The following is a 23,915-nucleotide window of genomic DNA, read 5'->3' as shown; positions in this document are numbered from 1 at the left end:
AAAGTGTAACCATATTTTGGGGTCTGTGGCATCTGAAAACCCTTAGCTTAGACACTCAAACATACATGATTTCATATAGATATGTTATTAATGAGCTTTTAACGCCATCTAGTGGATACAATAGAAACAGTTGTAAAATCAGAGAGATAGTTCAACCCCCCCCCCCCCCCCCCCCCCCCCCCAAAAATACAGTATTATCATAAATGTACTAACCCTTTTGTTGTTTATAAAGCTGGAAGGCGTTCTTTCACAGGTGAAAAACAGATGAGTAAGACAGAATTACACCATTAACTAGCATTGCATCTCTTTTCCATGTAATGAATGGCGACTGATGTTATCATGGAAAATTCCGCTTAATAACAACCTTCCAGTTGTACCAGTAATTGCACACAAATTGACCCACTGGAGCAACAAAACGTTAAATAAAACATGTTTTGGAGCCAGGGATCGCTCAGTTCACTCGGAACATTCCGGTCAGCCGATTCGTTCCGAAGACGGAGAGGATGTGACGTCACAAGATTTCCGCAACGCGTCGGTTTTTCCCTGGCAAGATGGCGACCGTCACAACAGGTAAGAGAAAGAAATGACCCTTATTTTTGGAATAAGGTGACTGTACAGGTCCGTAAAGCGGCTTAAATCAACATTTAGCTTTCTGTGGTGGGACATTCAGAGGGGAATGGCTCGGAGAGGTTAACGTTTGGTCTCCACGAAGGGCTAAAGCGCAGGAACAGCAGCTGGGTTCAATGAAACAGGCCCGCGCTGTATGACTATTGTCTCGTTTTTACACAACATTGCTATTAATATGCTATTTATATCCCTCAAACTTGCTTTAATATATCTTATTAGCGAGTAGAGTAAAATATGTTTGTGTTGTGAAGTTTAGTGTACACTGTTAATAGGCATTTTTGTAATATAATATACGTAACAGTTAATATAAGGCTGTCTGTTACATTAGCCTGTTTATTAGTAACGTTAGTATTTTTAAAAGAATGTCTAGATGTCAACAGACATTTATGCTTTTTATTCTAAAACCATTTTCAGTCATTTTGGTATTACTGTATGTTTATAGAACAATTCCCTTAAAATAATTGTGCCTTTCTGTATGAGAAAAAGTAATAATTGTTTGATACTCCACTAAAAAAATAATAAACTGGTTTGTTGTTCTTATCTAGTCTCTGTGCCTGGTGATGTTGGCTGATTTATGAAGGATTTTTGCACCTTTTCAGCTGTGAGACCAGCTTTCTGACCAGCTAAACCAGCTTGGTCAGTCTTTTGAGATCAACTACGACCAGCAAACCATTTTAATGCGTTTTTCAGCCGGGTTTAGACTATACTCTAGTGTGGACCAGTAATACGACTGACATACTGAACACTGGCAGGTTAATCCTAAATAGAAATAAAACCTTAGACCCCTTTTAGTTTATTTTTGTTTCAATATAAAAAAAATATTTTGACCATATCCAAACAGCTAGTTTTGTCAACAACTCTCAAGTTGTGTCAAACCTGTATGAGTTTCTGTCTTCTGCTGAACACAAAAGAAAATATTTTTAAGAATATGGGTAACCAAACAGTTGATGGATCCCATTGACTTCCATATTATGGAAAAAATACTATGGATGTCAGTGGGATCCCAAGAGATGTCTAGTTACAGACATTCTTTTTTGTTTTCAGCAGAAGAAAGAAATTCATACAGGTTTGACACAACTTGAGGGTGAGTAAATGATGGGTGAACTATCCCTTTAAGCTTGTGAATGACCTTCAGTTACTGACACAAGACTCACAGCTTTAAAAATAACACCCATGCAGCTGCTCTGGCTGACCATGTGTCCTCTCTTTGTCGTTCATATCCTATATGCTGCTGACCTCTTTTCCATGTTGAGTTGGGTCTACACCCATTTTTTTTAGTTTTGCCCCATATAATGGATTTTCTGTGCCTATTTTTACCTTTATGAGGGTGTTTTTCCATAATCAATTATCCACTTAATGCCAAATATGCAAATTAAAATAAATTCTCAATCTGTGCAATATAATATAATATATAATATCATTTTTTTTTATTTGCACATTCATCAACACTTTCCTCTGAGACATTAAATAGTCAAATCTAAAAGCCATGCTAAACAAATAAGATAGTGTAAAACTGCTGTACTGATTGCTTTCTTTTTACAATCATTTGTAACATAAAAAAAATGCACACATTTCTCATTAAGTGCATTCCAGTTTGCATTCTTATGCACTGATCAATACTGAGTGTTTTGTTGTATAAATACTGCGATTAATATGTTCACACTGAAAATTCCAAAAAGAAAAAGTGCGCTCTAAATATATGGATGATGAATTTAATTAACTGTAAACAACAAGTGTGGAATTTTTGGGCACTTTATGCACTTAACCGTCGCAGTTTCCCTCACGTAGCTGATAGGGAGGTGCTATATCAGTCTCCTTATAAAATTCATACACTACACAGTTAAGTAAGTGTATAGTGCATCATTTCAGAGACAACTTGTGAATTCAAATTTTTCGTAATGTATATAATCACTGTGTTTTCCTTGGTCTTTTAGCCACCTCAGAATGGATCCAGTTCTTCAAAGATGCTGGGATCCCTCCTGGACTGGCTGTCAACTATGCCGTGTCATTTGTTGATAACAGGTAAAAACAAATGATTGCCTTTTAATGTAGTGATCATGAACATCTGTACTGTTACTGTTGGGGAAAGTTACTTTTACTTGCTTACTTTTTCTGCTGGGCTTGCTTGTTTTTTTTTGTTGGTTTGATTCATTTTTTTTATTCATTTTGAGGAATACTGAATCTGTGTTTGTGCAAGTAAGATGAGTAAATGCATGCACGCATTTACTCTTAATCTACAATACCCATCATGTTCACACACAACTCCTCTGCACTCACTCCTGATTTCTCTCTACATCAGGACAGGAGAGTTGTCAGTCAATACATGGGAAAACAGCGTAACTTGCATTACTTATTTGAAAAAGTAACACTGATATTTTGTTGTAAATTTGAAAGTAATGAGTTACTTGTGACTGATTACGTAACTCACGTTACTTGTAATGCATTACTACCCCCAACATTGCCTGTTTTTAAGAGACTGTTCAAAAAAGGATTGATCTCAGCCTGCTTATGTGTGCTTTAATTTGCTGGATGTTTTTCACTATTTTGAAAGGTCAGGATCTGATCTGCTCTGAAATGTGAACAAACAACTGGAAGCTGCAAATGTCTCAAAGTACCTTTTTTTTCTTGCCAGAATCCAGAAAAACATGCTCATGGACCTCAGTAAAGAAATAATGATGGACTTGGGAATCACAGTCATCGGGGACATCATAGCTATTCTCAAACATGCAAAGCAAGTGTATAGACAGGTTAGTGCAAATGCTGGATTTTGATGTATTTGCATCTGTAAATGTTTCAAAAAGTGAAATGGGTCTTTTAGTAAAACCCTAATAAATGTGCCAATATTTTGGGCAGTTTGACATTATTGACTGTTGACTATCTATGCTTGGCAGGTTAACGTAAGTGTTCCAATATTTACAGACAGAATTGTTAATAGATTTAATTTTTAAATGTCAATTTGGAATAAAATAGATAAAATAATATAGTACATAAATCAGCAGCAATCAGAAACCCTGGTCTCTAGATATTGGTATCAGTATTTGTTGACCACTAAAGTTTGGTGAATGTGAGCTACTCTTCCTTTCTCTTAATACAGGATATGTGTAAAATGGCAACTGAGGCCATTACGGCTGGGCAAACTAGTGTACAGGCTGAACTGAGACGTACCGCTAACACTCGTAAGTATTTTAAGTATTAAGTTGTTTTGCTTACTTGTTCCTCATGTCCTTAATTGACAGTTTCCCTGCAGTTCTTTACTGGTTGCTCATACAGGGAGTGATTTATCTTTGTCTGAATGGGCTGAAGCTGTAGCTCTGGTAATGTTCATGTTACTCTGACAGCTGCCACACGCATGATTGCCAATGCTCTGAGTCGGGACTCCCCGCCAAGCACTCCTGCCCGGCGCCCTGACAACCGGATATCAGTGACGGTCTCCAACGCCAGTGCCAAACCAGGTACCGGTGATTGAACTTTATGTTGATCAGTAGAGACGACAGGCAAGGGTTTAGTGAATGCACCTTGCTAGTCTTTAACTGCTCAGATTATTACAGGACACAGAAATTATAAATATTATTTATTATTTACACTATTGTTCAAAAAATTGGGTTTGGTAAGATTTGAAAAAATATATAATTCATAGAAGTCTGTTATGTTCACCAAGGATGCATTTATTTGATCAAAATATAGTACTAACAGTAATTGTGGGAATATTAGAATAATTTAAAATAACTGTTTTCTATTTTAATATTTTAAAATGTAATTTATGTGATTCTGTCTCATTCTAATATGCTGATTTGATGCTCAAGAAATATTTCTAATTATTATCCATGTTAGAAGCTGCTGCACAATATATTTGTGGAATACCGTGACACATTTTATTTTCAGGATTGTTGATGAATCCTGAAAATGAAAAATTCAAATGAACAACATTTATTTGAAAACTTGAAATAGAAATTCCTTGTAACAATGCAAAAGTATTTATTTACATATTCAAATATTTCACTTTTGATCAATTGAATGCATCTTTCTTTCTTTCTTTCTTTAAAAAACCCCAGCATTGACCCCAAGCCTTTGAACAGTAGAGTAGATGAGTTTGGATGAACTCTTTAAATGGAATGGGATGATTTAAAACTTTCCCAGTTTTAGTTCCCAGCAAGCCAGCAGAAGAAAATGGGTTGCAAAAGAAGCGCCGGCGAGTCACTAGAGAAATGGAGGGGAAATATATCATAAACATGCCAAAAGGCACGACCGATCGCACCCGACGCATCCTGGCACAGCAGGCCAAGAAAGGTGCCCTGACATAGTATATTTGTTGAGGCTTAGAGCTTTATATATTATTATTACTGTAATTTTAAGACATGCCAAACTGAAAATTTGCAGTTGGTACAGATGAGATTGATTTAATCTTATCATCTTCCCTTTCATTGCCACAGCCAAGGTTTTAAAGCGTACTTCAGTGTTTGACAGACTCGGGGCAGAGTCTAAGACTGACACCGTCTCGGCCAGTAAGGTGAGAAATTGTATTGATTTTGCCTATCAGATAAACGAGAGCATGAACCCATACACTGATCATTGATTTCTCTTTATTACACACATTGTTGTTTATTGACTCTGTAACACTACAATGTTCATGTAGTTCACATTAGTTAATGTATTGGGTCTCATGAAACTTTTTTTTTTTTTTTTTTTACATCATTGCTAAATTTTAAACGAGCAATAGCCTATGTAAGAATGTTCATTTATTAATCTCTTTTTTTTTATTGCCAATGTGTGAGCAGCTTGTAACGAAACTTTAAAAACAAGACCTTACCCGACTTCTTAGCTTGTCTATGAAAGCCTGTAGACTGATTTTTATGTGAAGGATTCGGGTCGTTTTTGCCAGGAAATTCAAAAGCATGTGACGTTTACGCTCCCGAGTGCCTCTCTTCCATTCAGTGACACATGAAATTAATTCTTAATGTTCAGGATAGAGCCATTCTGTGCTGTGATGCACTGTAAAGAGATTCATTCACTATAGTCTCACACATTGCCAGCTCTATATAGTCTCAAATATACTTAATAATCAAACTATCATAATAGTGTAATTTTAATGACCTGATCTGCTGACATGATGCATGATGAGCTGGTGCAAACATCCACATCGCTATGATCAGATGCTTTCTAAACTGCTGCTTTCTCACCGCTGTTATTTTTGTTGTTATTTTGTTATTGAGAGTAAAGCGTACAGGACATTTTTACATTATTATCTAAACGTCGCTCTCAGCAGAATGAACGGTGTCTATGTTTGTTAAGGGTATTTCCAACTTCTTTTTACCCCTAAACAACAATTTGCTGTTTGCTCAACGGCCACCAGTGTCGCTAATATCAAGTGTTTCTGAATTCTACATATAGTTCTTATAAATAAAAGGGGAAAAATCTTTTCGCCCCCCCCCCCCAATACTTTGTGTACAGAGTTATGTGAAGGCAGTTATCCACAACCTCATAATAGGACTCTGTGTAAAAATAGATGATTATATAAAATGAAGTAAAAAGAAAATATTCAGTGTTTGAAAATTGCTAACTTTACTATGCTTAATAAATGCAAATTTGAACAAATTATAAAGATTATATAATGCTTGCTGGCTCTGGGAGAGAGTGAGACAGAGAAACGTATTTTGTATCAAATTATACAAAGTTTACAACATTTAAATAGACATATCAAATGGTCGAAAATGTGTATGATTCAGTATTTTAGCTGATATTACTCTTGACAAAGGTCTGATTTCTGAGAGACACACAGAAGACAGCAATACAGCTATATGTGACCCTGGATCACAAAACCAGTCATAAGTCGCACGGGTATATTTGTGGCAATAGCCAACAATACATTTTATGGGTCAAAATAATAGATTTTTTCTTTTATGCCAAAAATCATTAGGATATTAAGTAAAGATCATGTTCCATGAAGATATTTTGTAAATTTCATACCGTAAATATATAAAACATTTATTTTTGTGAGTGAATGCAGCACAATCGCCAACATAAATGGACCACTTTAAAGGAGATTTTCTCAATGTTTCGATTTTTTTTGCACCCTCAGATTTCAGATTTTCAAATATTGTCCTATTCTAACAAACCATACATCAATGGAAAGCTTATTTATCCAGCTTTCATATGATGTATAAATCTCAATTTCAAAAAATTGACCCATGTGACTGGTTTTGTCATCCAGGGCCACGTATATATTTGCGCATCATTTCATTCATGTAGTTTACACTTTCACTTCACACACTCATTACTATGTTTATAGCGTAGGAATTTTAGAGGTTTATGCGTAATATCATGCTATCCCCTGGATCAGCTGCTATCCAGCAAACATGAGGAGTGACTGTGTCTGCCTCTGTATATGGGATGATAATTTATTATCGAATAAGGTATTCAGAAGAGTATTATTTGTTGTTCGTTCGTGATCGCTAATGCATTAACTAATGTGAACTAATTATAAAGTGTTTCAAAAAAGAACTTTTTTGCATCATTGTCTTCCTGTCTCTTTTGTCGTGCAGCAGCCAACAGGTGTGTTTAGCCGACTGGGTGAAGCAGAGGAGGATGAAGAGGGTAGAGTGAAGACCGTTAATGTCACTGACTCCTTCGAGGACAATGAAAGCGATGATGAAGGCTCAGTGCTGCAGTATGCCGGCGTCCTCAAACGACTTCCACCTTCTTCTAAAAAAGAGACTGTAAACACCAAATCAAAACCTCTCACTCTGCGTCGACTGGGCCACAAGTACAAACTCCCCCCATCTGAAGGTACACCACCTATATCCTCTACCTCCTCCTCCATCCAGGAGGGGACACCTAAACTGGGTGTGCTGCAGAGACTGGGAAAGGCCCCGTCAGTCAACCCTACCTCCTCTACTCCTCTAGTCAGTCAGCCTGCAGACACGCAGGACAGTCGAGTCACGAGTAGCAGAAGCAAAGCCCAGGGCAGCTTCGCTCTGGCCAGCCCTAAGGTCAGTAGCAGCACAGGTGACACTCACGGGGCTCAGATGGACGCTGGGGCAGTCAGTGTATTTAAGAGGCTGGGCACCCGGAAAACTTAATGCACAAAAACTTGAAAAGGGCACCCTTTTTATCCTGCTTGCTCCTTTTATAACCTAAAACCCACCTGAATTTCCCTTTGAGTGAGTGGAGAAACACTAGGACCACCCTTGATGGATTGGGAAGTCGATATGCTGTACCTCATTAAGCGTTATGATATTAGGGGACGAAAAGGGACGGCTGCAATATGTTAAATGTCAGTGTGTGTGTGGACATACCTGATTTTTGGTTGTAGGAATCATTCTTTATCCTGCTTTCCTACTTTGATAGCTACTCTCCTGCGCCCCTGTGAGTGAAACATTTCCCCACATTAAAGGGGTTTATAATGAAGATTTTAAAATGCATGGCGCCCAGCATCAAATGCTCGAAATATCTTTTTTTTTTTTTTTTTACTACAAGTAGCTAAGAGACGTAAGTGAAAGCATGTGCTCTGTTTACCACAAACACCTCCATGAAGAAAGCTCATGTTCAACCATCCTCTTACCTCCTCCTGTTTTTGAAGAGATAGTTCACCTAAAAATGACTATTGTCATCATTTACTCACCCATTTACTCATTTCAAAACTCTGACTTCCTTCTGTGGAACACAAAAGACGTTTAAGAAATGTATTTTTGTTGATTAAATAGTGGACATTTAAATGATTTTGGTTATCAACATACTTCTGCGGAACAAAAAAGAAAATAAGTCATACAGGTTTGGACATGAGGGTGTGTAAATGACGACAGAATTGTGCTTTTTTTTTGGTAACCTATCCCTTTAACTTAAAGGATCAGAAAAGCCTTTTAATGCGCCTTAAGCTGTGGTCACACTGGACTTTAAAAAAAGAAAATTCAATATTTAACAAGTGATCTATAAATATGCATATAAACCTGCAGCTTGAACGTTTGTGTTCCTTGCAAAGAGCTAAGAGGTCACGCCGTGACGTGGCATGTCTTTACCATACAAACTCAAAGAATCATGTTCCCCAAAGTTGGGCTTTTGAACGCCATGTAACAAAATGTAAAACTTCTCCCACATTCGCATGCATATGATTCGAATTTAAGTGTCGTGTGACTCCGCCCCTTTATGACCACAACTGTTACTTTGCTTGAAATTACACAGTCCGTGTGTAAAAGAGCCTCTGCTATCAAATTTCCACATTTGAAATGCCACCCAATGGAAATTTGTGATGTACTTGGGCAAGCAGAGCAAATATAGCATTGGTAATAGCATGCTGTTGCCAAGCAACACACGTGGAGGTGGACCCTTGTGTCTTGTGTACGTTTTCACTCCTTTACACCGTTTACTACAGTATCCACTTATCATCCTGTTCTTATGGGTATTCACCTTCACTTTCTGTGTTTTCTGTCATGGTTATTCTGTTTTTATAAATATTTTAATTTGAAGCATCTCAAATGCAGAATTTAAGTTAGATTGTTTTAAGGAAAAATAACTGAGAAAACATTTTAACTGGGTAAGTTTATAAAATATTAAGATTATTTGTTTTTTGGAATGGATTGAATATAAAAAGATAAAACAGAAAAAAACCTTGAATTGTGTCTTTTATTTTTCAAATGGCATGTGAAATGCATGAATATATACATTGAGCTGGGTTTTAGAGCATATTATAGTTACATCATGCTTATTACTGTATCTTGGCGGTTTGATGGGCCGTCATTATAATCATATCTGAATTTGAGTGCATTTCACAATGGGAGAAACTGATCGGCGCAATATACGCTTGAAAGCGTTTAAAGGGATATTTCACTTAAAATGAAAATTTCAAAAAAAATGTATAACCTATCATGTCGTTACAAACATACAATTCGTTCATCTTCAGAATACAAATGAAAATGAAATGAACATTTTACGTGTTTGTTACGACGTTAGGAGTAATTAATGACAGAATTTTCATTTTTGGGGGAACTGTCCCTTTAAAGACGTTTACTGCATAATTAGTTTGATAAAGAAGGTCACTTAGAGAGAATGAATTTTTTTTTCCCCCAATTTTTATAGTTTCTCCAAAATGAAAGGATAGATGAGTCGAAACTGATGTGCTTGCAGAAAAAGCGTTGCACTGAAGTGTGTTTAATGCATGCTCTAGTAAATGACAGATGGCGAGGACTACACAAGCCCTTGTGTCTATAGTGTTGTACAACGACTTCAGCACTTCATCACTGTTCAACATTTGGCTCTTAATGCTGACTCGGTGTTTTCTGTTATTAATTACAATGTATTACTAACACCAAAGAGATTCACTTGTCTTTTTATGTTGTTAGTAATAGATTAAAAGCAAAGTAATATATCTTTTGGATACACAACAATTCAGCCTTTAGATGTGTGTTAGTAAATTATCTCTTCAGCTTCAGCAGACTTGGGTGTTTCGCCAGGAAAATTAATCATTCAAGCTCCCAGGGAGATTAATTCCACTTGGATCTGGGAGACAATTTAAGGGCATATTTGACATGCTTCATGAACCGGGTGTTTTTTAATATAGCGACCCGCAACAAACCAGCTGGTCATACAATCTTAACGTGGTTTGCATTGATTTTATTCATTTACTTTTATTACATGTTTGATCAAGCAGCTATATCCAAAACAGTCACCAGATGAGCTGTATTGCCTCGCTTTTGCTTTTGCTTTTTAACGATAATGACATAAAGATGGGCAGCCTTTGCATTTTTTTAAATTCATGTTTGGCTTTACGCATGTAGATTTTCCTCTTTAATGTAATCATGATCCACCAGTAGCAGCATCATCTCGCCACGATTAAATCCTTCCCATAATGCCTCGCTCTCGTTGTCGCTGTCTGTGGTGCTGAAGCTGCTCTGGCCGGCGGCACGAGTCCTCCTCCTCCTCCTTCTCCAGCTTCTCCTCCACGTTACCAGAGACACCCGTCATCTATTTGTTTAAAGTTCTTTGTCTCTTTTACGCGTTTTACAGCCGGGAATCTTTAGTGTTGTATTTACTTCCTACTATCCGGTCGCGCCTGCGTTTTTCGCCGCTCGTTTGGCTCGCATCCTTTATGCACAGCACGCTGCTCCAGCCCTTAAAGCGAACACAGGCACCCGTGTCGGACCAGCATGGCTTCCTGAGCGAGATGGAAGCGAAGCAGCACTCGATCAAGAGCCTGAAGAGCTACCCGGAGGCTGGGGGCCGGAGTCTGGCGGCGGCGGCGGGTGGAGACGGCGGAGGGTATCGCGTCGGCGGCGCGGAGATTGATATGGAGGCGAAAATACAGAAAGCAATCGACTTCAAAGTGGAGGGTCACCGATGCTACAAGGAGAAGAAATTCCGGGAAGCTATTGGGAAATATCACAGGGCACTGCTGCAACTGAAAGGGGTCCATGTCGTCGACGGGACCACCGGATCTGAGGTGAACCTCCTCAACCAAGCCGCTGCCAAGCTGACAGAAGAGCAGAGGAGAGCGGTGGAGAGCACCGAGATCGAGTGCTACGACAGCCTGACAGGTGAGACTCGGGAACGGCCGCTGCCATTGTTCTGAACCGCTCGCTGGAGGTTGCATGAGGCTGAAGCCACTCTGAGATGCTGTTGATAAGGGGAAGGTGCTGGAGGCTACATAGAGGACCAGGGGGCTAATAAAGGGCTTAACTATAAATATAGATGTAATTCCACAGCAAGAAAACGATTGTCTTTTTATACAGACAAGACTGAAAACAATCGATCAAGCCTTTCCCAGCAATTTCGGGTTCCCAGAACGTTAGTGTTTGGTTCTCAGAAGGTTCTATTAAGGTTTGTTTATGGTTTGCCAGGAAAGTTTTCTTAACGGAAATGGAACGTTCGTTTTTGGTTTGTAGAACGTTATTCTAACGTTTCTGTAACGTTCCCCAAACCTCTGTAGCGACTCCGATATCTTTACTGTGATTTCTGTGGATTTCACATATGCTTAACCCTGGCTTAATATTTTAGCTATAAAGTTGGATTTATATGATCGTTATAACGCTTTTTGATTTATCTCATTTCAACATTAACGCATAGCCTATTACACTTATTTCAGAGCTCTAGATATATCTTTACACAAAAACACACGCAACGTTTAATAATAACCATTAAAATAACCATGAAGGAACGTTCTTTAGCCTATAAGTTATTTTTAGGTTTTAAAAGTAAACACCTACGACGTTCTGGGAATGTTATTTTATGGTTGAAAAAAAAAAAAAACCTAAAAAGAACATTCCTAGAACGTTATTATTTGGTTCCAAAAAAATAAAAATATGGGAAAATGCCAAATGGGAACCAGATACTAACGTTAGGGGGAACGTTATTTGTGTGCTGGGTTGTTTGGCCTTCATTGTTCCTGAGCCAGTGAGATTCAGCCAGTGTCATAATAATCCAAGCTCATTTAATGTCACGTTGCTTTTATTTGAGAGAGCAAGCAGATTAAACGCACCACGTGAACTAATATTTTGATACGTAGCCTAGTATGCTAATCTCTTTATTAATTTTTTTCTTTCAAATTCTTGGTGATGTGAGGTAAAAGGTTGGAGTGTCAGTTCTATAAGATTCCATATCCATTGAGAGGAATAAAGCCACCTGAAGAGACTTTCACGCTTTGTTCAACAACTATAATGACTCAACATCATACATATCTCTGGTGTAAAAGCATGCTGCTGTTTGTTTTGTGGATGGAAAATGTTGAAATTCCCCATAAATCAAATTTTTTTTTTTTTTTTAAACCTGCAACAAATGTTACATTTTCAAGAACATGAATTAATTTCTTTGTGGTAGTTTTAGTGTTTGTTGATACATGTTAGCAAAATTAAAGCTTATGGAGAATTACAACATTTTTCATTCAGAAAACAATTAAAACCATATTGATATGGCTTCAAAATCATAGTCTAATGAGTATTATTTTACTATGGCTTTGTGTAGCTGATACACTCTCCAAGCGTTAGTTGTGTCTACAATCTGTAAATGATATCCATTATAATAAACACACCCTCTCTATGTGATTACACACTGTTACCCAAAAGTCATTTGAAGTAAATTTAGTCAGTTTAGTTGTCGATAAAGAGGGGATAACAACATAAAATCACAGATGCTAACTGTGTTCGCTCACTGAGAGAATATTGGTTAATACTCCTGCTCATCTGCTCGATCTGGAAGTGTGTGTGATGCCTGGTGTTTGTGGCCCTTGATGTCTCTAGCGGTCTCACACGGGGCTCGATTTGAGGTTCGGCTTGAATGTCACAAAAGTGGCGAACACTTCAGGCCCGCTGGGGGAAGCATCAAGGCGTGAAAGAGTCTAAACTCTGCAAAATTTCCATTTGTGTGAATTCCCTCCCTCCGTCACCTTCTTTTGTTTGTCCTCCTGCAGTCATGATGATGGATGAGCCGGAAATATATAGAGAGAACTTATATAAATGCTTACATAAAGATGGATTTTATAGTGTCATACTGTATTAAGGCTCGTTGAGGTGCAAGGATGCAAACAGAGTTTTGTGTTTCGTCTAGTTTTTATCAGTTATATGTGTATCTCCCATTCAAGACTTTAAGGCCTTGAAAAACTCACGGCAAAGTTCTTCACTTAGGGGTAAAAAGAAGTTTGAAACATCTTTGCAATTAACAAACATCCCGACACCATCCACACTGCTGAGAGCAGTGTTTAGAGGAATATGTAAATATGTTCCGCACGCTTTCCACGTTTATTTTAACGCACATTTAGACAGCTTTACAGTATTAAACATGAAAAACAGTGGCAGTGTCACTTTCAGTTAGAAGTACAGCTTCAATTTCTACTATGAAGCGACTCTCCAGTGTGTTCATGTCTTTACTCGTGGACGTCTGACCTCGATGGACTGAACTGGAGAAGATTTCCACGTCATAGTTGTTTACCCACTGGAGCAAACTTTTCCAGAAAATTCACTTTGGCTCCCAAAATGAACTCCAAAGGAACTTCATATTTGTAGGGCTGTACTGTCCTAGTCGACTAGTCGATTAGTTGGTCGATACGTTCTGGTTCGACCAAAATTCTGATTGGTCGATTTTCTGCCGCGTTTATTTCATCAGTTTTGCCGCGCTGAGGCGCGCTCATTTCATCAGGTGGAAAGCACTAACTGCTAATGGGGGTGTTTTCAGAATACCCTTGTTTCACTGTAACAGTCTGTCTTCAAAACACCCCCCTTGTTTTCACCTTTTTTGGATTAGTCCAACCCAAGAGAGAGCGTCGAGCGTAGTAGGTTTGATGCTGAATATTATTTATTTAATTGTGAGAGCGTTTAATAGTCAGTCCTCTTCTAACATGTCAACAACAAAGAAATCGACAGTGTGGCAGCATTTTGTTAAAATTGATAACAGGAAAAAGGTTGAATGCAAAGTTTGCAAGCAACAGTTTTCCACAGCTTGACGACAAACATGACATATCATCTACTGTAAAAGTGGTAAGCTCACTTGTCTGCGTTAGCTTGCCCTGTCTGTTTTGAGTAAGCTATGAACATATCAGAATTTGCATATTTCAATGTTTTAGTGTGATAACCTAACTTTTTTATTTTTTATTTGGAGCCTAATGCGCAATTGCGCTGTGCTGTTCAGGGCCGGCCCGCGGCATAGGCGGTATAGGCAAATGCTAGGGGCGCCACTCATCCATAGGGGCGCCAGAATGAGTGAACGAGTGAATTTTTTTTTTTTTTTTTTACATTATTATTTTTTTTATATATAATACTATTTTAAAACCATTAATTCGAAATACTACCAAAAAAAAAAAAAGTCCGGCTCACCATTCGTCCCCCGCCCATCGAGTGCTTGAAGTGCGTCAGAAACAGAGCGCGCGCGCGATCAGTTGTTGGTAATTTGTTGTGTAGCGTGCGCGACTCCGCATCCAATGTAGACAGCACTGCTTTTGTTAACACACAGCTCGTAGAAACGGGCCTGGCAGCTCGCGCCAGTTCTAGACGCGGTGAAAGTTTCCTGATTGTGACGGAAGGCCGAATTTACATGACACATTATAAATGAGCATAGTCTGCGATAGATACAGTGCCAAAAAGAAGAGAAGAGGATAAAAGGGGATAAAGACAGAGGTAAAGTGATGTAGTGAATGAACAATTTATGGCATAGGAGTAATACTATAATTTCATGGCAGTTATTTTTACCTTAAACTTAATGTTAGCAGTTGTTCTGAGTTCTCCAGAGTCCCCAGACTGTGTGGTTTTGTAACAATCATGTCAGTTTTAAGACGCATTTTTTATTATCACTTTTTTATTTATGTTTTACTCTACAGTTGTGCAGTTGTGGGGATACAGTACAGGCCAAAAGTTTGGAAACATTACTATTTTTAATGTTTTTGAAAAAAGTTTCTTCTGCTCATCAAGCCTGCATTTATTTGATCAAAAATACAGAAAAAATTATAAATATTGTGATATATTATTACAATTTAAAATAATTGGTTTTCAATTTATTATACTTTAAATTATCATTTATTTCTGTGATGCAAAGCTGAATTTTCAGCATCATTACTCCAGTCTTCAGTGTCACATGTGACATCCAGTCTATCACATGATCCTTTAGAAATCATTCTAATATTCTGATGTATTATGAGTGTTGGACACAGTTCTGCTGCCTAATATATTTGATGAATAAAATGTTAAAAAGAACTGCATTTATTTAAAATAAAATAAAAATATTTTCTAATTATATAAATCATCTTTACGATCACTTTTTATCAATTTAACACATCCTTGCTGAATAAAAGTATTGATTTTGTAGTGTATATTGTTGTTACAAAAGATTTCTATTTTTAAAACATTTAAAAAAAAATTTTTTTACTATTTATTTATCAAAGTATCCTAAAAAAGTATCACAGGTTATGAAAAAATATTAAGCAGCAGAACTGTTTCCAACTTTGATAATGAATCATCATATTAGAATGATTTTTAAAGGATCATGTGATAGACCGGATGTCACATGTGACACTGAAGACTGGAGTAATGATGCTGAACATTCAGCTTTGCATCACAGAAATAAATGATAATTTAAAGTATAATAAATTGAAAACCAATTATTTTAAATTGTAATAATATATCACAATATTAAATTTTTTTCTGTATTTTTTATCAAATAAATGCAGGCTTGATGAGCAGAAGAAATTTCTTTTAAAAATAGTAATGTTTCCAAACTTTCGGCCTGTACATTTTATGGCATAGTAATGATATTTATTTACAGGTTTATTCAAAATAGCAAAGTTCACATTAAATCTTTATTGTAAATCGTGCTATAAAAGATAATGGGGACTTGACTTGAATGCTATGTAATGCTCTTGGTATTTGTGTTTAGGCTGTAATGTGTGTGTGTGTGTGTGTATATATAGGCATATATATATATATATATATATATATATATATATATATATATATATATATATATATATATATATATATATATATATATATAATATATGCTAAATCATGAACACAATGACGGGGTGAAATGGGCTGTGATGCATGGGGCGCCAGGTAAAATCTTGCCTAGGGCAGCAAATTGGTCAGGGCCGGCCCTGCTGCTGTTGGTTGTTAGTTTTGAGCCTAGGATGCTTTATTTTTCAGTTATGCACTTTATTTCGTTTCTGCTCTTGATCTGGTTTGTTTAATAAATATAATTTTTTTATTAAAGTGGACGTGCCTTTTGTGTTTATTAAGAGTAAAAGCTTTAAGTTAATAGTCTATTCGTGTCTCAGCTGCGAAGCTAACGTTAAGCTCATCAGCCTCGCTCGGTGCGAGGACATGCACGGTGAAATGATAGTGTCTGACTAATAATAACTTATTATTATAACATATGACAAAAATAATTGTCTAAATTATGTTGTATATTCCTCAACAGTTCTTGTGATGATATCACTAGTTGACAACATAGTACTATTTTCGGAAATCATAAGCTATGATATTGCGCAGGTGATGCAGCGCTGTCAGAGCTGACAGACTCAAGTGTCAGACTCATTTCAGTGCAAAATAATTAGGTCAAAAACGATTTAATATACTGCAAATAGCCTACTAGTTGTTTGTTTATTTATAATTCATTTAGGCGGACAACAAGGCTACCAAGTACTGCGCACAGTGCGCATCTAATTAATTTAACGTTTTTTTTTTCTAACGTCATTTTTAGTCGATTTTAGTCGATTTTTAGTCGAAAATTTCAGGACTTCAGTCGACCAAGATTTTCTTTGGTTGAGTACAGCCCTACATATTTGCCTGAATTTGTTCAAAATAACGTCACACCAGTTCGTTCTTTGATTTCTCTCATCAGGTCCTTGGACGACATGTAAAGTCATGCTAGTTTTAATAGATCGTTCTCAGAATTATCTTAGGGCTGTGAAACGATTAATCGCGATTAATCGCATCCAAAATAAAAGTTTGTGTTTACATAATATATGTGTGTGTAATGTGCATAATTATTTTGTATATATAAATATACACACATGCATATATTTAAGAAATAGTTGCTTATACATACTGTATATATGTACAATATATATATATATATATATATATATATATATGAAGAGTTCCAAAGTGCCATCTGAAATTTTCTTCTAGAATGATCATTTGTATCAAGCTTGTATATTTAAGTTCAGTAATTTCACTTAAATGCCAATGAAAATGACCTATTAATTGTCATTTAAGTGAAATTACTGAACTTAAATATACGAGCTTGATAAAAATGATCATTCTAGAAGAAAATTTCAGATGGCACTTAGAGGCTTTTGAATCTGAACTCTTCATATATAATTTGTATTATATATAAATATAAATATTTTATATATAAATAATTTTTTTTTATAAATATATACATGCATGTGTCCATAACCCTACTGATCCATAACCCTACTGATATATACAAAATAATTACGCACATTACACACACATATATTAGCCTATGTAAACACAAACTTTTATTCTGGATGCGATTAATCACGATTAATCGTTTCACAGCCCTACCACAGCACAATCCTTGATCCATAACACAACTGATTTTGTATTTCTGTATTGTGCGTAGATGGCGTTCTGTTTGCAACAATCACGTGACTCTCTCGCTGTCCTCAGCGATTGTTCTGTGTGTTGCCAAGTAAAGGGTGATGAGGAGAGAGAGAGAGAGAGAGAGACAGATGAATAGCCTACTGTGTGTTCTGCGAATCTGAACGAGGCTGTTGTGTGTTTGCGTGAGGGAAACGGCCCTCTAAACTCGGGTTTGTTGTGACAAGGCCAGGCCTTCCATCTGTATTGTTCAACTTCAGCCAGCCACAGCAACTTCTGCACCACTCTCTCTCTTCTAAAGCCTGCTGAGTCGCCGCTAGCGAACACACGAGTCTTAGCTCAGCAAGGTGGCATAAGTCAGTCTCGACAGGACCAAGAGACCGCACAAAATTCTATATCTGAAACTCAACTGAAAGAGGAAGATGTCAAAGCAGCTGAGCAAAGAGACGTTACGAAAGAGAGAGGAAGATAGCTTACAAGAAAGTACAGGTGAAAACCTTTTGCATTATTCATATGATAAACAAAAATCAAGAAATACATGTGCCAAGTACAGTTTTCTAAATCTGTCTGGACAGCAAGAAGATGAATGGTTTATTTGCCATGCTGCTTCAAAACACCACGTCTAAGCCGAGAATTCCCGAGACGACAAAACAGGATTTCTAAGTGGGTTATGTCTACATTGAAACTTCTTTTTTGGTTGTGCAGTTATGCAAGATACGCAGAAACTCTGATTTACTTTTCCAGCACACACCCTGACTAGCTTTTGGGTAGCCTTTCACTGAAGCCAGAAATTATGAATAATAATATATTGTATATATAATGTATTCTCTATATATATATATGTACACTTTTGGATTTAGTTTCCAGCATCTACTGACCACAGCTAAACTATTGTTAGGGTTAGACTAACATGACAAACATGTTCTGACTAACATGTTCTTCAATAGTGTATGGTGGTAATGGTGGGAATAGTGGATGTTTGGGAATGTGTAGTGATTTATATTGCATTCATTTAGAGGCAGTGCCAGATATAAGTGCTGAAACCGAGATATTTTGAAGTCACTAAAAGTCATAAAATCAACACTGTAATTTTAGCACATTTCAAGCTGTATTATTAGAGATGACTAAAACAATAATACTAGTGTGAGTAGAATTGGATAAGCTTTTATTTTATTATTACTCACAAAACCAGCTTTTGTGCTTTTATCAAGCTTGTGTTTTGACACGTTTTCATTAAAATTTTCATCTTGTTTTTCAGTATTAATATCTAAGCAATTTTAAACAAGATGAATTTACTTAAAGAAAAAAAAAATGTAGGATGGGACTTGATTTCATCCTTCTGGCTGTTATTTGTGTTGTTTATTGTGTTATTGAGAAACATGTTCATCTCCACATCGCTCTCAGCGGTGTAGACGGGGTCGGGATGTTGGTTAACTGCAAAGGTATTTCAAACTTATTTTTACCCCTAAGCAAAGAAAAGAAAAAAAACTGTTCTGTGAGTATATAACAAAATTAATCTTTGCTAACTTGGTTTCTCCACACTCTCTTTCAATTTCTTCTCCTTCGTTCTTAACTTTTTGTATAAGGTTTGCAACTTCATGAAAACAATATTTGAACTCCATAACCTTAGACCTATTGCTTATTGTTCTCGAACCAAAGGGCGTTCTGGGTGAAGCGGCCAGAATCTTCAGAAAGTCGCTCTGGAGGAAATATTAGCGCTCTGATGCTCACGCGGCGGCCATTGTGAAGTCCTCAGACCTCGGGTGCTTCTCAATATCCCTCCTCGTCTCCTCTCTCCTCCGTCCTCAATCCTATGACCCGGAAACCGATCGAGCTCAGCCATCTTGAAGGACATCTCAATTCTCTAATTGCACCCATAGACAGTATGATTGCACCGAGGCGAGGAGTGAGGAAGCTTCCCGAGGAGTCATGAGAGCGAGGATACACGGGTGTTTCCTATGCGGAAGAGTTTTATTGACTAAACGTGACGCACATATAATTTCTCCTCCCCCTCCACATCGGTCACAATAATTTTAATTTATACTTTACACGTTTATATAAACCACACATCTCACATATTTCAACAGGGCATCTTGCTTTATTATTATTTATTGTGAATTTATTAAATAACCAAACTAATACAACATAAGGGCAGATCCTTTGAGCGCCGCTGATGACGCTGTGAAGTGACGCTCGAGTGATCAAGTGTTCCAATGTATGTCCAAAAAAGCTTTCATTCGATTCCTCCGTCCTCATTTTCTTTCCTTCCAGCCTTCCCTCGCATCCTACAGGGGTGGAGCTGAGACGCGAGGAAAGGAAACGAGGATAGACAAATGAAGTGGGCCATTCGGGACAGGGCCTGTGCAGTCAGTATTGGAGGATATAAAGCCCCTTCCTCTGCAGAGTCCTATAAGAGAACAGATGTTGTCTGGGGGGGAGGGGAGGTTAACGTTTTTCATTTAAAGATTACATTCGCACATGAATAAAAAATAAAATTAAAAATGTACATTCTGTAAAAAAATGATTGTCAATTTCGATATCATGGTGACTTTAAAAAAACTAAATTTATTTTTCTCTAAAAGTTTGGGCTTGGTGCGTTTTTGGAAAGAAGTCTCATATTTATCAAAATGGAGTAAAACAGTAACATGGTGATAATTTAAAATAAGAGTTTTCTATTTGAATATATATATATATATATATATATATATATATATATATATATATATATATATATATATATATATATATATAATTTATTCATGTGACTGTAAAAAATATATGATCAATCAGTTATGTTTTTACATTGCTTTAACTAATCAAAATAAGTTAAGCAATTTTCAACTTTCTTTTATAAGTTATACAAGATTCAACTCTTTTTTTTTAAGTCAGTTTAATATAATAATAATATAATTTAATATAATTTAAGTTGAAATAACTTCAACATCCAAGTTGATTGTACTTGTAAAGTAAATGTAAGGCAACTTTCAGCATCATTACTCCAGTCTTCAGTGTCACATGATCCTTCTGAAATCATTATTATATGCTGATTATTATAATCGATGTTGAAAACGTTTGATACGGTATATTTCAGTATTCTTTTCCTCACATAAGGCCTTGGAGAAATCATGCGTATATAACTCTCACTGACCTTTTGCTCTCTCATTACAACTGACAGCGGCAATCAATGAACTTCTCAACCCTGATGTCCAATTAGAAGCGGCCGTGTTAAACTGAAATCAAGACTTCCTCTCCGTATTCCTCTCTTTCTATGCTTGGCTGACTCTGGAGAGTCCTGATAGTGGTTTGCGTTACATTCATCAACTCAAGGTCTTATCACTGTCCCGATAGGCAAACGCTTAAAAAGGAAAGCTATATTAAACACGCTCTTTTCATCTGTCAGATGACTCTCGGTCTGGAAGACTGTCTGATGATGTGCATTGGGGACAAACGCGAGGTGAAGAGTATAGACATGTGACGGGGTGGGGTGTCTGTTATTATCATGGTGGTTGTTGAGCTGGTGCCAGGCCCGCAGATGGCATGGCATCGCCATAGGGTTCCTCTGGGCACAGGCTTTACTTACTGTACAGTACATTGTATTATGTTATAGCGCTCTGCCACGACCTGGGGGGATGGAGGAGAAAATGAGAGAGATCATAAAGTACTGGATGAGAGGAGGTTTGGCAGTGTGTGTGTGTGTGTGCGTAGAGAGACTGAATGCCTGCTTCCCTATTCTGGGTCTAGAACCTGAACATGTTGTTTAGGTCCCTCTGCACTCTCAAGTTTTGGGCCATTTTTCATCGTTGGCCAACAAAGCTAAGAATGCTTGCAAGGCATCCGTAAGAACTGCTTAAACTGCAACTAAGTTGGTTGAGAGAACAAGTGGTATGAAGAAATAAATGCAGAATATGAGCGCTTTAGGCAACCAGAGTTACTTGGCTGGTAAATATGCTTGCGTTAAAAGCATATTTGTTTGATATGTTCACTTGTTTTCCACAGAGATGAGCTCAAGAGATGAGATGAGCTCAATATCTGGATTCATTATTTATTAGTATTAAAAGATCATACAGAAATATCTGGGTAAATGTAAAACTGGCTCGATATTATATCTAAATGCCAAATCAGTGTGGAATATTTTCAGGCCAGACGACTCGTATCAAGGTGAAAAAGGTTCGAGATTATGATAGATAATGCAATTAAAATGTCTAGAATGAGCTCAGCTTTCTACGTGCAGTGACATCCCTCCTCTCTAAAACTCAGTGGAGAGATTATATGAATAACATAAGCAATATATAACATGCACAACTATTAAAAAGTTTGGGGTCAGTAATATTTCTCACCAAGGCTGATCAAAAAGACAATAAAAACTGTAATATTGTAAAATATTATTACAATCTAAAACAACTGGGCCCGTATTCATAAAGAATCTTAATGCAAAGAGTAGCTCCTAGTGACAAAATTCTAAGAAAATTCTTAGAAATGTGGGCGTTTACTCTTAAAATTAAAGAAAAAATCCTAGTAAAGAAAAAAGTAATTCAGAAAGCATCTTAACCCTTAAAAGAGGTCTTAAGGTCAAAATTGTTAGGAGCACGGACGAGGACTTTTAAGAGGCTTAAGAGTTTCTTTAGCAGAGGAGAAAATGGCAGAAAGATGAAGAGGGAGAAGAAATGTGTTGCAGACAATGAATAACAGTGAGTTAATAAGACGCTATAGATTAGATCGTGCAGGGATCATGTTTGTGACTGATCTTATTAGAGACACGCTAATATCCGATACAGCGCATATGCCATAGCGCCAGAAATGAAAGTAATCACTACATTACGATATTTGGCAACTGGGAAAATTCCATGTTTGATACATTAAAACCAACATTCAAACCACCACTTAAATAGACATGCCAGCAATCAGTGTAATTGGAAAGAGTGGAACAATTTTTATCATTCTAAGCCAATCAAATACCTTATAGGAAATGAACAGCATGGTAAATAAAAATAAAAAGGATTTATATAGGCTACACATATATAATGTGTGTGTGTGTGTGTGTGTGTGTGTGTGTGTGTGTGTGTGTGTGTGTGTGTGTGTGTGAGAGAGAACGGTCAAATAGGAAAAATTACGCATGTAATTTCAAAGTGAAGGCTTAGAATAGACCCTATACTTAAAATCACTTTTTTTTTTTCTTCTTGGACAACCAACCAATCACAGTCGTCAAAAGATTGTGTCATACATAGCAACGGGGTCAACCCCGCCTCCTTACTAAGATGAAAGTTTTTGTCTTTTCCTTACTCAGAGTTGCTCTCAGATCAGTCCCGAATTGCTCTTAAGCTAAGACTCCTACGTAAAAGTTTTTAAGCTAAATTAAGAGTTTTCTGAGAGGATTCTTAGAATCTTTATGAATACGGGCCCAGATTTCTATCTTAATATATATTAAAATGTAATTTATTCCTGGATTTCCTGGATTTTCAGCATCATTACTCCAGTCTTCAGTGTCACATGATCCTTCAGAAATCATTTTAATATGCTGATTTGCTGCTTGAGAAACATTTCTAATTATTAACAGTGTTCAAACTGCTCAATATTCATTATAATGTATTTGTGGTAAACTGAGATACAACAGAACGTGTAAAAGAACAGCATTTGTTTTTAATATAAATCTTTGTAACATTACAAATGTCTTTACTGTCACTTTTGATCATGCATCCTTGCAAATTAAAATTATTTATTTAAAAATAAATAAATAAATAATGAAATATTTCTGACCCCAGCTGATATTTTAATAGTAATAGCTCTTACATGCTGCTGCAGTTTTATATCCTGCAATGCAGTGGTTATTGTTGAACGGTTAGTGTTGAAACCTATTGTAAGCATGTCATAAAAACAGAAAGCTCTCCCGTAAGGACTCTAGCAACTCCCGGCAATGTCTAATGATGCTGAGTCATGTACTGATGGGTGTTTGCGAGAGGGAGAGAGGGAGCACACCCCTGTGCGTCAACACAACGCTAAGATAACCTCTCCAAGGGCCACTTAAGGCTTATCTTGACCTCAAACAATACTGTGTAAACAGGTTAGTGGAGTGAGAAGCCACCAAAGTGTCTCGAAATTAAAGGCATAGTTCAACCAAAAATTCTGTCATGATTTTACTTACACTTAAAGGGATACTCCACTTTTTTTTGGAAATAAGCTCATTTTACAACTCATTTTACTGGGTCCAGCAGGCGTTATGATATGACGCAGCGCCTGAAAATAGTCGACCCTATA

The 23,915-nt window shown here is 36.9% G+C and overlaps 2 protein-coding genes across 4 annotated transcripts in view; both read left to right on the top strand.

The window, feature by feature from the left end:
• The first annotated feature begins 461 nt into the window (after positions 1 to 461).
• cUnh19orf47 (chromosome Un C19orf47 homolog) lies at positions 462 to 8,074 on the top strand. Of its 3 annotated transcripts, none has more exons than XM_082182588.1 (8): positions 462 to 570; positions 2,562 to 2,649; positions 3,260 to 3,374; positions 3,722 to 3,803; positions 3,966 to 4,079; positions 4,771 to 4,914; positions 5,058 to 5,134; positions 7,167 to 8,074. In XM_082182588.1, the coding sequence occupies exons 1-8, from the start codon at positions 552 to 554 to the stop codon at positions 7,701 to 7,703; spliced, it is 1,176 nt and encodes a 391-aa protein (XP_082038714.1). In that variant the 5' UTR covers positions 462 to 551; the 3' UTR covers positions 7,704 to 8,074. The 3 variants fall into 3 exon arrangements, with proteins under 3 accessions (XP_082038714.1, XP_082038713.1, XP_082038715.1); XM_082182587.1 differs by having other exon boundaries at positions 4,765 to 4,914; XM_082182589.1 differs by lacking the exon at positions 4,771 to 4,914.
• Positions 8,075 to 8,220: 146 nt separating this feature from the next.
• Positions 8,221 to 23,915, top strand: part of ttc9b (tetratricopeptide repeat domain 9B) — a 36,410-nt gene continuing 20,715 nt past the window's right edge. The window contains exon 1 of the mRNA XM_082182633.1: positions 8,221 to 11,150. Coding sequence (XP_082038759.1) covers positions 10,706 to 11,150 — 445 coding nt within the window. The 5' untranslated portion in view covers positions 8,221 to 10,705. The remainder of the gene's footprint in view (positions 11,151 to 23,915) is intronic.

Source organism: Leuciscus leuciscus (genome assembly GCF_965113295.1).
Source record: "Leuciscus leuciscus genome assembly, chromosome: 10".
In the NCBI taxonomy this organism is placed as follows: Eukaryota; Metazoa; Chordata; class Actinopteri; order Cypriniformes; family Leuciscidae; genus Leuciscus; species Leuciscus leuciscus.
Note: the sequence above shows the minus strand (reverse complement) of the source record. Positions and strands in the feature narration are given on the sequence as shown.

Bases quoted from the DNA above. Each gene is read 5' to 3' on its own strand.
- cUnh19orf47 (XM_082182587.1), top strand. The intron at 3,804-3,965 runs GTAAGTATTTTA...TTACTCTGACAG, and splicing joins GAGACGTACCGCTAACACTC to CTGCCACACGCATGATTGCC. The intron at 4,080-4,764 runs GTACCGGTGATT...AAACTTTCCCAG, and splicing joins CAACGCCAGTGCCAAACCAG to TTTTAGTTCCCAGCAAGCCA.